A 15,629-nucleotide genomic window follows, 5' to 3' on the forward strand; every position below is an offset into this window, starting at 1 on the left:
CATCCTCACCATCACCACCATCATCATCATGTCATCACCATCATCACCACCACCACCATCATCATCATCTCATCACCATCATCACCATCATCATCACCATCACCACCATCACCAACACCACCACCACCATCATCACCATCATCTCATCACCATCCTCACCATCACCACCATCATCATCATGTCATCACCATCATCACCATCACCATCATCACCATCACCACCATCATCATCACCATCATCATCACCATCACCACCATCACCAACACCACCACCACCATCATCACCATCATCTCATCACCATCCTCACCATCACCACCATCATCATCATCTCATCACCATCATCACCATCATCATCACCATCACCACCATCACCAACACCACCACCACCATCATCACCATCATCTCATCACCATCCTCACCATCATCATCACCATCACCACCATCATCATCACCATCACCACCATCATCATCATCTCATCACCATCACCACCATCACCAACACCACCACCACCATCATCACCATCATCTCATCACCATCCTCACCATCATCATCACCATCACCACCATCATCATCACCATCACCACCATCATCATCATCTCATCACCATCATCACCATCATCATCACCATCATCACCATCACCACCATCATCATCATCTCATCACCGTCATCACCATCATCTCATCACCATCATCATCACCACCATCATCATCATCTCATCACCATCATCACCATCATCTCATCACCATCATCACCATCATCATCACCATCACCATCACCACCATCATCATCATCACCATCATCACCATCACCACCATCATCATCACCATCACCACCACCGTTATCATCCTTCTCCAGTCTCCCGGCACCTTGCGCTCAGCCAACCCTCTGCAGTCTCCAGGCCCTACAGTGCCCGCTGTACCTGGAACACAGACCGTGCTCTTTCTTGCTTCCCTAACTTTGCACACCCTGTTCCCTTTGCCAAGATCATTCTCCCCAAGATTCACCCGGAAAATGCTGACTTTCCTTTCAACAGCCCCTCTTCTTTGGGATGTCTCCCCTGACGCCCCAGGCAGTAACCCCTCCTTCTCTTGTCCCTGGATCCTCTTACCATCACGTATTTAGTGTCCTGGGGCTGCCGTAACAAAGCATTGCACACAGAGGGACTTAAACAACAGAAATTAGTTCTCTCACAGTTCCGTATGCTGGCAGCCCAAGGTCAAGGTGTCAGTAGGATGGGCTCCTTCTGGGGGCAGGTGGGGGAGAACCTGTTCCATGACCTCTAGCTTCTGGAGGTTTCCTGGCTATTTTTGGTGTTTCTTGCCTTCTGCAGCATCACCCTGATCTCTGCCTGCTCCTTTGCGTGGCATTCTCCCTACATGCATGTCTGACCCCAAATGTCCCCTTTTCATGAGGACACTAGTCATTTTGGACTAGAGGCCCACACTACTCCCGTTTGACCTCCGCTAAAGTTAACTAATTGCATCAGCAACAACCCTATTCCCAAATAAGGTCACATTCTGAATTACCGGAGGTTAGGACTTCAAAATATGAATTTGAGGGGGACACAATTCAACCCATAATAATCGCCATGGTGTTATCCTCAAGCCGTTCCAAAGTCCCCAGAATGGGAGCTTCCTGGGGGCAGGGGCTGTGTCCTCTGCTCTGTCCAGATCCAGGAACCCAACAGGCCTCAGAAAGTATTGGCTGAAGAATGAATGAAGAGATGGAAGCTAGTAAGGTGTCCTGAGTGCTGGTTAGTCCCCACCTCCCTGGTAATCACTTTAACCATGTTAGCTCATTCCAAAGGGTTTGCATTTTTCAAATTTGAGGGGATGGGTTTATATGGAGGGATAAAGGGGTAGGAATATCTAAAATATTCCTGAAGAATAAGGATTTAGGGCATTCCAAGGTTTATTACAAAGCAGTGGTTATTGAAACAATAAAGACAGACAAATAGGCCAAAGGAACAGAAAAGAGAGCCCAGAAATAGCCCCCAGGCAAATGTGTCAATCTAATATGTGACACAGGTAACATGGCTCCACAGTGGTTGAAATGCACCTCTCAGTAAATTATTCCAGGACGACAGTGGCCCAAAGTGAAAAAAAAAAAAAACAAAAAAACAAAATACAAACAGAAATCCAGAAAGAAATTGGATGCCTGCCACACATGGTGCACAAAACTCTGCCCCGGAAGGATGGAGAAATTAAAGGTGAAAAGCAAAATTTCAAAACTTTTAGGAAAACAAATGTGTCGGAGGATGTATCTGTGACCTGGGGTTAGAAAGGATTTCTTCAAGAAGACATGGAAGGTGCTGGCCATAGGGGAGCAGGCTGATGTCAGACCACGTGGAAAATTAAAAGTATTGCATCAAAGATGCCGAAAACGATGTGTAAAGAAGCTGTGCTCTGGGAGCGGGTCCTTGCCCGACGGATAACCAAGAATCGACGGGCTTTATATGGAGAACATCCGGGTTAGTTCAGCTCGTCCTCGCAGCAACCCTGTAGGGAGGCAGTATTTTTCTCCATTTTTCCAAGAGGAAACATCGAGAAGTGAAATGACCTGCCAGAGGCCCCATCACTGGCCCGGGCGCCAGAACAGCCGTTTGACTCCAGGCTTGTTGGACTCAGACCCAACCCTCATTGTTCCCACTGCAAACACGGGATTGTGAGCTCCCTCGGAGACGGGGTGGGGACTGGGGATTATCGACTCCTCTGGCAGATCTAAAAGAACTCCCAGGCTGAAGGGCACACAATAGTGTGGGAATGGCAGGAACGGGTATGTTTTACGTCCATCACAGGCCCCTGAGAGTGACTGTGCTCAGCGACCACATAATAGGGAGCCCAGGAGGTCAGCCAAGCTGGTCACTCACGGGGCAAAGGGGGTTGTTAGTGAAGTGAGGAAACAGAGGCTCAGAGAAGTTGGACAATGTGCCCAAGGTCACACAGCTGAATACCTCAGACTCAGCGAGGGCCCTGCTGCAGTCCTAGCCCTCCCCCAGACACTTTCTGATTCCTCTCTCTCTCTCTCTCTCTCTGTCTCTTGCACACACGCACACACACACTCGTGCACATACACACATGCAGCACCCCGCTCCCCCTGGAGATAAAAGATTCCGCCGCAGATAAGTTGCAAGTCACGCTTTATTCACTCGCTGGGAGGTGAGGGGGCTCCTGGGTAGCACCCCGGGCCCTGGGAGGGAGGAAATGGGGGGCACTAGTTGGAGGGGTGGAAGGCGCCCCGCTGGTGCCACTGCATGTCGCGGATGCGGCGCACGGACTGCACCTGGGGGTGGGGCGCCCCGAAGTCCCCGCTGTCCTTGTAGTCTCCCTTTTCCAGCAGGTACTGCAGCCCGCGGTAGCCGGGGTACTGGTAGCCGACCCACCTGCAGCGCCAGAGCGGGAGGAGGGGACGGACGGGGGAGCAGGAGGAGAGACAAAGACACAGCATCCTTAAGCCATTAGGGAGGTGGAGCTTCCCCACCGTTTCATGCTTCCTGAGTGTCGGGCAGGAGCACCACCACCCTTCCAGCATCCAGCCTCTGCTTTCTTCCTTCTCTTGATGGGGAGCTGACTACCTCTCAAGAGACTTTTGACTGAAGGCCTCATACTGGGGTCAGAGGAAGGGATGATCTTCAACTTAGACTAAGACAGGCCTCTTTGCCACCCCTGTCCCCTCCTGTCCCAACCCCCAGGCCAGATGTGAGGCTGGAGAGTGGGCGAGGTCCCAGGAGCCTACTATAATCCCTTTCCCATTTGAGGCTGTCACCATTTAGGGGGTCAGTCACTCTTTTAAGCACCCAATGAAAATCACAGTTTTCTCCCCAGAAAACATCACAGCCCTGACCTAAAGGACCTGCCTGGCCAGCCCCTGTGGACACCTCCAGCCCTGCTTCTCAGTCTCATGCCCTACCTCTCTGCACTCCAGCCACTCTGGCCTTTGTGGAGGCCCTCACACTCACCAGGCTACTCCCACCACAGGGCCTTTGCATATGCTGCTCTCTATCCGAAATGCCTTTCCTTCGCCTTTTGGCCCCTGCAATTCCTACTCTTTCTTGAGATCTCAGCTCCAGAGTCCCTTCCTCAGGGAAGGAGTCTAGATTCGTGTGGATTCTTACATTATTAACAGTTGATTCTGACCAGACCTGAAGCCAGGTCTCTTTAACCTAGCCTTGACATCCTGAGCACCTCACCTGGCACCCGGCACCCGGTGGCACTCGGCAAATTGAATCAATGAATGACTCAATGAGCAAATGAAGGGGAATACGAACACAGAACACTGCACACTACTTTAGGAGTGTGACAAACCCCAGGAAGCCAGTGTGCATTGGTAAACTAGCTCTCTTGGGGGAAAAAGTCTTGTTTTGTAGCATTTTCCAGTTTCTGGGGTATAAATACTCCCACCACGGCTGATTTCAAGCTACCAACAGTTCAACAAGCAGCTCACAAAAATTCTGAAAATTTAGGAGTCGGTTCCAGCAGGCCCGAAGCCCATCCAGGGACCCCGCGGAATCCGCATTGTTCACAGTGAGAAACCCCCCCAATGCCAACGGCCAAGGTTTATGTGCCAGAGAAGTGTCGTTTGGTGGAAAATGACCCCTGATTCCAAAATTGGGAACTCGCGTGGTAACAGGCCAGCTCCTGTCCTTCCTGCCTCCTGCAGCTTTGTCAGGACGCTCGACTCCGCCCCACCCTTCTGCCACCCCAGAGCCTCTGTCTCAACCTCCCCCTGCCCCCCGCCCCCCAGCAGATAAGTCCTGATCTCAGGGGCTGAGCTTAAGGCCCCGGTTTCTCTCCTCCAAGGTCGGGGGGCGGGGGGATGGCCCGCAAGGCAGGTCTGAATGGAACTCCGGGGGTTGAAAGCCTCACAGACTGAGAACTTCGACGCCCATTTTCCACCGAGAAGACGGGGGTGGGGAGGGTGCGAGATCAGCGGAGTTCGGGGCAGAGCGGGACTGGGGACCCCAGGGCTGGGGCTCCCGGGGCGGGGCGAGCCCGGGCTGGGTCCACACTCACGTGCCGCTCTGCACGCGCACGGACGACACCTTCTCCTGGTAGCCGTGGGCGTGGAAGCTGGGCACGTCGTCGTCTATGATCTCCATCTTCTTCCCGGTGAAGTTGGGGTTTTCATACAGGATGATCTTGTGCTCCTGGCTGTCCTGTGGACAGGGAGTGAGGGAAAGTGAGTGAGTGGCGGGGGTGCCCAGGAGGGGCCTTCCCACCCGTCTTTATGCCCCGCAGTTGGATCCACACGCTCCCCCACAGCCCCCACCCGATACCCCCCCACGTGAATGTCTGTGACCGGCGTCAGCAAACTGTGCCTCTTTGAGCTCCTACTGGGCTATTTCCACGTAGCGGATGCTCTAGAATCTACACTCTGGGGAATGTTTGATTCTAAAATGTCATTTTCCCTTCCCCAGCTTCAACTCCTCCCCCCGGTTTTGTTTTTTTTTTAAAATAAATGGCAGCCGTGATCTACACACACAGAGGCTTCCTGTGCACCTGAGATATTTTGACTTTCCTTCATCTCCACAGCTCTTCCCATCTTCCTACTCCTGCAACATTTTTCTTAGTTATCTCCTTTAATCCTCTAAACTATTCTTTTGCCATTTGTCAGATGAAAAAGCTGAGGCTCAGAGAGCTAAAGTGATTTGCCCGAGGTCACACAGCTGGGAGCGCCGGAGCCAACGTAGGAAGCCCGGGCTGTGGCAGGCTAAGTGCCATGTTCTCCAACCTTCCACTAAGCTCCGGGGAGGGCTAGACTGGGCTGGGAAGGTCTGGGGGTGTAACTGAGCATTGCTGGGGTCTTCGCCCTCCCCAGGAGTTCACACGCTAGTGAGAATTAGGATCAGAGAAGCACTGAAAGGTCACATTGGCGTGAGTTCCAACCAACAGCTAAACCACTTCTCCTCCATCCCTAAACCCCGAATTTCCTTGAATATTTACAATGGGTATCATTTATTGAGCAATGGCTCTGTCGGCAGTTGCACAGTCCACACAGAACAGAATGTGAACAGCGCCCCCAGAGCATTTCCAAGTTTGTGAATGGAGACCCCTGAGGTGGTGCAATGTCGCAACCCTCGGGGCGAGCACGTTGGAATCTCAGCACAGGAGATACTAATATGCCCATCTTACAGATGAGGAAACTGAGGGCTCAGAGAGGTGAAGCGACTTATGTGAGGTCACACAGCCAGGAAGTCCCCCGCCAATCAGAAAGGGCACAGCGCCGGAGGCGGAGGCTCTTTGCTGGTCCCTGGATCTCTGGCCCTGAGGTGTGAAGAGAGGGAGAAGGGCGGGCGGGGGGGGGGGGGGCACTCACCACTTTGATGGGCCGCAGCGAGCTGAGGGAGTCGGTCCTCCGGCTGCTGGTCCATGAGTCCCAGCGCGGGTACTCACCCTTCTCAAAGACAAACTGCTCACCCTTGCAGTTGGCTTGTTCGTAGCCCACCCAGCTGCGGGGAGACAGAGAGAGAGGGGGGGCAGGTCAGGCTCACGCCAAGCCTCCTCCGCGGGGACCCTGGCTGCTTGCTCGGGCCACACGGCTCGCACCGCCCAGCTCATCAGGGAGAAGCGGCACCATAAATCCGAGCACAGCAAATCCAAGAGCGGAATCACATCAAATATCCAGAACCCAGCACCATGCTGCCTTCAGCCATCCAGAACACAGTCCGGGGTGGGGGGGAAAAAAAGAAGGAAGCGCAAAAGACGGCCCAACAGCAAATACAGAAGCACAGAGCCCCACGCTGGGGCTCGTAAATGACCAGTCGGCTCCCCAAAAAGAGCAACGACAACCAAGCAGCCGGGACTGTAGCATTTGCCAGTTTCCGTGGTACCCGTCCTCCCACCACGGCGGATCCCCAGCTGTCAGTGCGACGTCAGCGACCGTGGAGCTGGGCGGGATGTGCCCGGTCAGCCTGCACCTCCAAGGACGGGCTCTGGACACCACTGCTGCTACGGCTCGTGCGCCCGGCCCACGCTGATCTGTCTCTTTGGGTCTATTTCCTCTTCTGTTCTTGCTGGAAGCCTCTTGACTCCTACTCTGCACAAAACTCTAACAGTCTCTTAGATCCACAGACAGCACCTTAAAGGGAATGATTACCTTCCGGGGGGGGCATGGCTAACCGGGGAAATAGGAAAACGAGGGCACAGATTCCGATGCCCAGCGTTCAGGGGCTGCTCATTGCAGGGGCACACGCTGCCGCCCGGCGTGATGACAGCTCGGAACAGGAATCCAAGTCCTTAGTGGAAGGGGAGGTCGTGTTTCTTGTCTCTTTTAGAATAGGATGTGCTCTTTGCTGTTTTTTTTTTGAGGAAGATTAGCCCTGAGCTAACATCTGCCAGTCCTCCTCTTTTTGCTGAGGAAGAGTGGCCCTGAGCTAACAGCCGTGCCCATCTTCCTCTACTTTGTATGTGGGACGCCTGCCACCATGTGGCCTGATGAGTGGTGCCATGTCCACACCCGGGATCTGAACTGGTGAACCCCAGGCCGCTGAAGCAGAGCACACGAACTTAACCACTCGGCCACAGGGCCAGCCTGGAGGATGAGTTCTTGACCCAGCGATTCTGCTTTAGGCAAAGTGTCCTTAGAAACCAGTTGTCAAGACCTCAGGGATCCATGAATAAGGATGTTCATCATGGCATTGTTTATAATATCAAATAATTGAAACAACGTCAACATCTAATAGGCAGGGCTTGGGGAAGTAAATGATGGCATATCCCATAATGGAAGGTTACAAGACCACGAAAAGTAAGGAGGGCGGACACGGCTTCTCAGACTGACCCAGGCAGAAACGTCACCAGGTGAGCTTGTGAAATGCAGATTCCTGAGCTCCAGACCCAGGAGTTGGATGGGAGGGACCAGGATGGGGCCCGGGAGCCTGCATTTCAAAGCATCACCCTCCTGTGACTGACGCGGAGTTGTCTCAAAGACACTGACAAACTCCAGCATGGACGCTGTTCCACGACCTGGAGAGAATTCACGATGTGTTACAAAGTTTACAGAATGAATCAGGAAACAATGTACTGCAGCATCCGATTTTGATTAAATATGCATATTTATATATTTATGTATTTATATATTTATAAATATATATTTAATCAAAATTGGATCATGCTATACATATGTATACAGAGAAAAAGCTAGATTTACATCAAAATCTTAACAATGGTTACTTCTGAGTGGTAAGATGAGAGTCATATTTTTTTGGCCTTAAACCATTTCTTTTTACTTTTAAACAATAAACAATAATTAATAAAAAGTATCAGAGGTTATACTTTTTAAAAGAAAGCAGAGGAGCATAAAATCCATTCCATCCAAATTCTAAAAAAAGACAGGGGCCGGCCCCAAACCTGAGTGGTTAAGTTCACGCACTCTGCTTCAGCAGCCCAGGGTTTCGCCGGTTTGGATCCTGGGTGCGGGCATGGCACTGTTCATCAGGCCATGCTGGGGTGGCGTCCCACATGCCACAACTAGAGGCACTCACAACTAGAATATACAACTATGTACTGGGGGATTTGGGGGAGAAGAAGAAAAAAAGAAGATTGGCAACAGATGTTAGCTCAGGGCCAATCTTCCTCACCAAAAAAAAAGAAGAAGAAGAAGAAAGGAAAAGAAGCAGGTGAAATTAATTTTAAAAAATAAAAAATAAATGAAATAAATAAATAAAGACGCCTGAAAATCAGATGTGGTACTTAAATGATCAACACCTCAGTGGTCCAGGAAGGCACGCTCTCAGGTACTCCAGATGCCCTGAGATGTCCCTTTCGCTGTTCTCGGCATCAGCAGATTCTGACTCGACAGGGTCACTGCTCGCTGCACAATTCCCTGAGAGCCCTGAGGTGGGGTGCCCATCACCCGGGACCCTCGGCCATCCCACATGCCCTGAGCTGTGGGGTGGGTGGCTGGTGGCGGCCCCTGAGTCCTGAGGCTCCTGCAGAGAAGGAGCGGTCAGGGACCACCAGGAGAGGCCCTGCAGGCCGGGCTCAGCTGTGTGACATGAGGGGATCAGATCCTACCAATGACCTCTGCTCCTCTCTTGGGTCGGGGGCCCCAGGCCTGCTGCCCCCAAGTGCACCAGCGAGTCCGCTAAGGCCCAGTGGTCAGGATTTGGGGACGGAGGGTGGATGCAGAGCTGGGACATCCAGCTTTAAACCTCCCGGGAGGACAAGGACACTCCCGGAGCCAGAGATTGACAGCTCTCGAAGGGTTCATGAGAGTCCCTGAGGCCATCTCTGTGCCTCGAGGAAGTGGCTGACCTCAGGGCCAGACTTTTCACATGAGCTCTCTCCCTTCATCCTCAAGGGGATGTACTTGTCCTCAGCCTACAGAGGAGGACGTTGAGGCTCAGAGAGGGAAAGTTGCTGTTCCAACGTCACACAGCCCTGAAGTGGTGGACCCAGGATTTGAACCCAGCTCTAAGTGACTCCAAAGCACCGATTCTCTCCATAGGCTGCCAGACCCCAAATCCTGGTCTCCAGATCGCACGGTCTAGGAGCATGGTGAGGGCAGCCCGCTCCAGCTCCACAGCCCAACAGCCCCACCCTGGCAGCCCCTGACCAGGCGAGGCCCCCAGGTACGTACGGTCCGGACTGCACCAGGATGGAGCCTGCCTTCTCCACGCCAGTCTCCTTCAGGTTGGGGCAGGGCCCGCTGAGCTCATGGGAGTGGCCCTGGAAGTTCTCCTGCTCGAAGATGATGATCTGTAACGGGAGGAGAGTCAGACCCCCGTCAGGACGCGGAGGAGGGAGAGCAGGGCGGTGGGGGTCTGGGTGGGGGTGGGGAGGGGCTCACAGAGCCTGGAAGGACGCTGAAGGCTCCACCCTTGGGAGTCACGAAGGAAACAGAACGTCAGACAGTCCTGCCTCTGCCAGTTACCAGCTCTGAGACCCTGAGCCAGTATTTCACCTCACTGGGCCTCAGTTTCCCCATCTGTAAAATGGGAAATAATGGCAGAACTTAGCTTACGGGGTTGCAGGAAGGGGTCAGAGAAGCATGATGGTTTGCACACAGGATTTGCTCTGTGTGTGGGAGGCATCATTATTTTCATTAAGGGACGTGGTACGGAGCCTGAGTGGGTGAGTGGCAGAGCTGAAATTGGAGCCCAAGCTTGTCTGATGCTGTTCCCACTAAAGCAGCACTGGGCAAACTCTAACACGCATGCAAAACACGGGCATCTTGATGGAATGCGATTTCCGAGGCGGCGGGTCTGGGGGGCAGCCCCAGTCTGTGTTTCTAACAAGCTCCCGGCTGAGGCTGGTACCGCTGCTCCGTGGAACACAGCGTGAGTTGCAAGATGCTAGACCATACCGCTTCTCCTGCTCCCGTCAGAGCTGGCCCAGTACCGCCATCTACACCCCCACCCCGATTTCACCCATAAAACTACACATGCCCATGTCCATTCCTTAAACCCCCACCGGCTTTGCAGGTCCTCCTCTGCCCTCTCCCTTGGGATCCGTCTTAAGGGGCCTTTGCTCCCTTTGCCTCCCCTGGTCCTCTCATCAGCCCCGGGAAGGGGGCCAGCAGGATCCCACCAGGGAAACGGAAGCTCTGCTGAGTGAAGGGGCCGCTCACGGCCTCACAGCCACGAGCTAAGGGGAGGCCAGCGGCCCCCTTTCACGATTCCAGCGAGCATCTGGGGGCAGAGGTTTTCCGGCCACACCTCCTCCAGGGAGCTCCCTCTGGATGAAGAGGTGGGCTCCGGGCAGCGGGCTCCCAGGAGGGGCAGCCGCGCAATCCACATGGTCAGCACTGGCTGGGTAAACACACCGCTTGCTCTCAGGCTGGGGATTAGGCAGATAAAGCCAGGGAAGGGAGGCCCAGCAGGGCTCAAATTCCACAGGCTCAATCCAGCCTTTATGGTCACTGACTGGAGCACGGATGCATCAGGAGACACCAGCTCTGCTGTCGCCTCTGTTGCATCCAGCTGGGCAACCCCAGAGAAGCAACTTGATTGCTCTGAGCCTCAGTTCCTCCATCTGTAAAAGGGAAGATCATGCCCATTTTCTAGGGTTCCTGAGAAAAATCAAGAATTTGGAAGTTGGGGCCGGCCCGGTGGCTTAAGTGGTTAAGTGGGCACGTTACGCTTTGGCGGCCCTGGGTTCGCCGGTTCAGATCCCAGGTGCAGACATGGCACCGCTTGGCATGCCATGCTGTGGTAGGTGTCCCACATATAAAGTAGAGGAAGATGGGCACGGATGTTAGCTCAGGGCCAGTCTTCCTCAGCAAAAAGAGGCGGATTGGTGGCAGATGTTAGCTCAGGGCTAATCTTCCTCAAAAAAAAAAAAAAAAGAATATGGAAGTTAGGGGCTAGTTTATTATCATCCTGGCCTGGGAGACAAAGGCTGCAAGCATGAGGAGGGCAAGGAAGGCCCCGTCTCCACGCATTTGAAAAGCCCCGGAGAGCCCGGGGCTCCGTATTGTTGCTGCTGCTCTTGTTACTATCAACAAATGGATGCTAACATTTTGAACATGTTATCCAGTCCTTTAAACGTGCGCTGCCCAAAATGGTAGCGATTAGTTACATAGACTCTTACACACGCACGACTAGTCCAAATTGAGACGCGCTGTAAGTGCAAAATACACAGCAGATTTTGAAGATTTAGTGTGAAAAAAGAATGTAAAATAGCCCCCAATAATTTTTCTGTTGATTATATACTAAGATATATTGGGTTTAATAAAATATAAGGTGAAAATTAATTTGCCCTGTTTCCTTTTACTTTTTGAACGTGGCTACCAGGAAATACTAAGTTACACGTGGCCCACGTGCTGTGTCTGCTGGAGGGCCCTGCTCTAAACCATGTCGCCCTGGCCTTCTTGCTGTTCCTCAAACTCGCCCAGCGTGTTCTGACCCCTGGGCCTTTGCACTCACTATACCCTCTGTCTGAAATGCTCTTCTCTCTCCCAATACCCCGACTTTCCCATGACTGCTCCCTCACTGGGCCCGGGTCTGCACACCAAGGTCACCTCCTCAGGGAGGCCCTCCCTGACTACTTCAGCTGACACAACCGTGCCCCACCCACCACTGCTCTCGGGAATCCCTGACTCTACTTGACGTTTCTTCGCAGCTCTTCTCACTCCTTGAAGTTGTGTATTCCTTTGTGTATTGCCTTCTTTCCTCTGGAAAGTCAGCCCCTTAAGGGCCAGAATGGGGCGAGCAGCTGAGAGGCTGCATGAGCCGAAGCTTCCCTGGCCGGGGAGGCTCCGAGTCAAAGGGCAAAGGGCAGCTCTGGGACGGAAGCCATTCCTGGAGCCCCTGCAGCAGACAGCACAGCAGGGCAGCCGGTGAAGGGCTGGTGGCAGAGGGTCGGGGGCAGATCGGGTGTGACAAGTCCGACATGGAACTAAGATCCCACCGCCCTTCAGGGGGCGGGAGGTTGGGAAAGCGGAGCATCACCATTAGCTGGCCGCCAGTGGACACGCCGCAGACCGGGCGCAAGGCTGACCCCGTTTCCTTTGCCTCTTTACAACCACCCTATGCCGCGAAGCTGAGTCTCCTCACTTTACGAAGGATGGAACTGAGGCTCAGAGAGGTCAAGCGGCTGGCCTGGGTCACACAGCAGGTATGGAGTCAGGAATCCCTCCCCACCTCCCATTCACAAGCCCCCTCTCAGACTGGACTGAGGGTCCGCCCCAGCTTTGGGGACCCTCCCTTGGACAATGGGGTGCAGGGTAAGACAGAGACACATAAGTCGCCAAAGCTGAAGAAAGCTGGTGCTGGGAATCCTGGCGTACCAGCTTGGGGGGATCTTCTGAGTCAGCCCCCAGGGTGCAAGCTAGGAAGACTCAGGCCAGAGAGGGCGGAGGCAGAGAGGGGGACCCCAGGAAGGAAGATGCCGAGCCCACTTTGCAGAAAGGAAACCGAGTCTGGGAGAGGAGCCTCCGGCGTGGTACCCACCTTGGGGTTGAGGGGCTGTGGCTTGCCCGCTTGGGTCTGGTGGTCTGAGGCCATGGTGGAGTGTGTGGTGCAGGAATGACCTGGAAGACACAGGGAGCAGCAGTGAGGACCTCTCTGGGCCCTTGGCTGTCTTCCCCGGGGGCCTTCGGGGCCACACCCGTCCAGCCCCAAACCCCGTGTTTCGTCGCCCTGATTTCCGGTTGTCCTAGAGTGGTGGGGTCAGGGAGCAGCCGAACTTCCATCCTTAGCTTCACTTCTCTGTGTCCAGGCCAGCTCCGAGGGGGGAAATGAGACCTACTAGAAAATGAAGTGACAAACTGCCGCGTAAGGGGGTCTCAGGTGGGTCCCCGTCACTCAGTTCAGACGAGTGATGCTACAGGGAACCTGACCTCCTTCTCCAGACACAATGTCCAGCTTCCAGAAGCCCCTTCTACACTAGAGGCCGGCCAGGACATCCCTCAGAAAAAATAAATTCAGTTAAGCAGCTTGCGAGCCAAACCCGCTCTTCTCGCCTAAGATATCAGCCTTGGGGGCCTGTCACCGTGACGGAGGTCCGGCCAGGACAGTCCCTGGTCATCGGCGTTCTCAGACTAAAGGAGATTAAGCTGACTTGGTCCAGCTCAGGAGCTGGCTCCGCCGCCTGCCAGCACTGAGGCAGGTCATGCTCTCTCTGTGCTGCAAAACGGGGACAGTAATGTCACCTAATAGTATCTATGAGCGGGTCGTGCCCAGTCAATTACCGAATGCAGAAGATTGCAAGCACTTGGCAGCGGTCCTGGAACACACTCTGAGCTCAGTAAATTGCAGCAATTATGGCATTATTAGGGTCATTTCCACCCAGCTCTAGTGGCTTTGAAATGACCTGTTGCTGACAGATGCCTGGGAGCTGCGCTGCTCCCTTGCCCACCAGCGCTCCCCGAGCTGGACGCGCCCGGGAGCGTGTGTGGATGTGGACGGAGCTGACTCACCGATGAGAAAGGATGCTGAACCTGCAGTGCTCTGATTCCTTCCACTTGCAAACCCTCACATTCTCCTCCCCAGTCACTAACAAAACAAGGATGCTGATGGACTGTCTAATATCAAGAAAGAGTGTTGCCCAAGGACCCACTCCATGCCAGGTGCCACGCTGGACCACTCCTCTACCTTATCTCTAAGCCCACCACAAAGGAGGTTTTATGATCCCTCTCCCCATTTAACAGAAGAGAAAACTAAGGCTTAAAGCGTTGAAGTCTTTGCCCAAGGTCACCTTGTCAGAAAGCGGTAGCACCTGGATTCGAACCCAGGTCCCCCACCCTTTCCACCAGGGATGAGGCTGAGAGAAAAGGCGAGGCAAGCAAGAGAGGCATTCTTACCAGCGACACCAGCCCCCGAGAGCGCCCGTGAAGCCCGGCAGGCGGGAGGTGGCATTTATACCCTCCCCAGGAGCGCCGGTGCCAAGACGGGGGACGGCTGTGGCCCGCGGAAAGCAGGCAGGGCGAGAATGCCGGATTAAGCCCGCACCAAAGCCGGGTCAGCAAATGCCCGCAGACATTGTGTCTCTGCACAATAATGTCATTAGCTTTCAGATTCGGCCGTCCGGGTGGTCAGGCGGCCGGGCAAGGAGATGCTCACTTTGCATGCATCAGCCGTCCGGCTGCCAGGACCGGGGGCATGCCGGGTTCACTGATGTGGTCAGTCAAGCCCTGGGGGAAGGCAGGCGGAGGCAAATCGCAGTGGCCCTGGGAATAAAAACAAGTAAAGAAGGGCAGTTTGGCAGAATCCAGCATCCATCCATCCATCCGTCCATTCAACAAATATTTATCAGACATGGATTCAGCGCCAAGCTCTGCTCTGGGGGAAGTGTCAGGGCGGGGAACTAGCCCAGCCTGGACTGTTCTGGAAAGCTCCTGGGAAGAAACAGTGTCCTCAGGGATGGGGAGAAGCTAACCTGGGAAACGGAGTCGGGCAGAGAGGGCCCGTGTGCTGTGCGCTGGTGTGGTATTGAAAGGAGACCTGAAAACAGGTCCGTGTAGCTACTGTGTGGGCTGCGATGGGGGCAGGAACAGGGCTCCAGCTTGGTGGCCAAGGTGGCCAGGGGCCTGATGGTGCCAGACCAAGAAGAGAGAACTTCATCCCGAAGGCGCCTGCGGTTCTTAGGTGGGGTGCTCCTAGGACCCCGGGCCCCTGAGGTTTGGAGAAAGTTCTCAAATGGCTGCCACCGGCCCATCGCTGCCCCATGGGCCCTCGCTCTTCCCTGGCGCTCCTCCGTGTGCGCGGCTCCCGTGCAGCTGGGCTGCGTCTTGACTGAATCTGAGACCAGACAGGAGGGAGGGGACAGTGCTGGGGCTTGGAAACTGGGTTCGAGAGAGGAGACTTGCTCACCCCCACCTTCCAGGCCCGCAACATGTGGACACACACACATACACACATGCACACGCACACACACCAGCCCCCCAGCCATGCTGTAGCATCTCTCGCCACCTGACGTGACGTGACTCATTTATTTGCTGGCTTTCCGATGAGGAAACGAGCATCAGGAGAGACGAGCCATCGTCCCCCTGGTTTACCGTCGCATCCCACTTCCAGCGCCTGACATGTAGTGGGTGCTCCTATTATTTCTAGGGCTGCTGTGACAAAGGGTCCAAGCTGAGAGGCTTAAAACAGAGATTGGGGCTGTAACATGGTGCAGCCAGTATGCAAAACAGTATAGCAATTCCTCAAAAAATTACGCATACAATTACAATATGATCCAGCAACTC

General features: G+C 54.1%; 1 protein-coding gene across 1 annotated transcript; it reads right to left on the reverse strand.

Annotated features, from left to right (window-relative positions):
* Positions 1-3,124: 3,124 nt before the first annotated feature.
* CRYBB2 (crystallin beta B2) lies at positions 3,125-14,440 on the reverse strand. The gene is made up of 6 exons (XM_023646611.2): positions 14,244-14,440; positions 12,892-12,971; positions 9,579-9,697; positions 6,318-6,450; positions 5,015-5,157; positions 3,125-3,384 (listed from the first exon to the last, which is right to left on the reverse strand). Exons 1-6 carry the CDS (start codon positions 14,296-14,298, stop codon positions 3,216-3,218), a joined length of 699 nt encoding a protein of 232 aa, XP_023502379.2. The 5' UTR covers positions 14,299-14,440; the 3' UTR covers positions 3,125-3,215.
* Positions 14,441-15,629: the final 1,189 nt, after the last annotated feature.

This window comes from Equus caballus, chromosome 8 (genome assembly GCF_041296265.1).
Source record: "Equus caballus isolate H_3958 breed thoroughbred chromosome 8, TB-T2T, whole genome shotgun sequence".
Classification (NCBI taxonomy): domain Eukaryota; kingdom Metazoa; phylum Chordata; class Mammalia; order Perissodactyla; family Equidae; genus Equus; species Equus caballus.

Excerpts from the sequence above, each read along its gene's own strand:
- CRYBB2 (XM_023646611.2), bottom strand. The coding sequence starts at position 14,298 with ATGCCACCTCCCGCCTGCCGGGCTTCACGGGCGCTCTCGGGGGCTGGT. Across the intron at positions 6,451-9,578 it reads ATCCTGGTGCAGTCCGGACC|CTGGGTGGGCTACGAACAAG; the intron begins GTACGTACCTGG and ends GTCTCCCCGCAG. Across the intron at positions 5,158-6,317 it reads CGCTGCGGCCCATCAAAGTG|GACAGCCAGGAGCACAAGAT; the intron begins GTGAGTGCCCCC and ends CCCTGTCCACAG.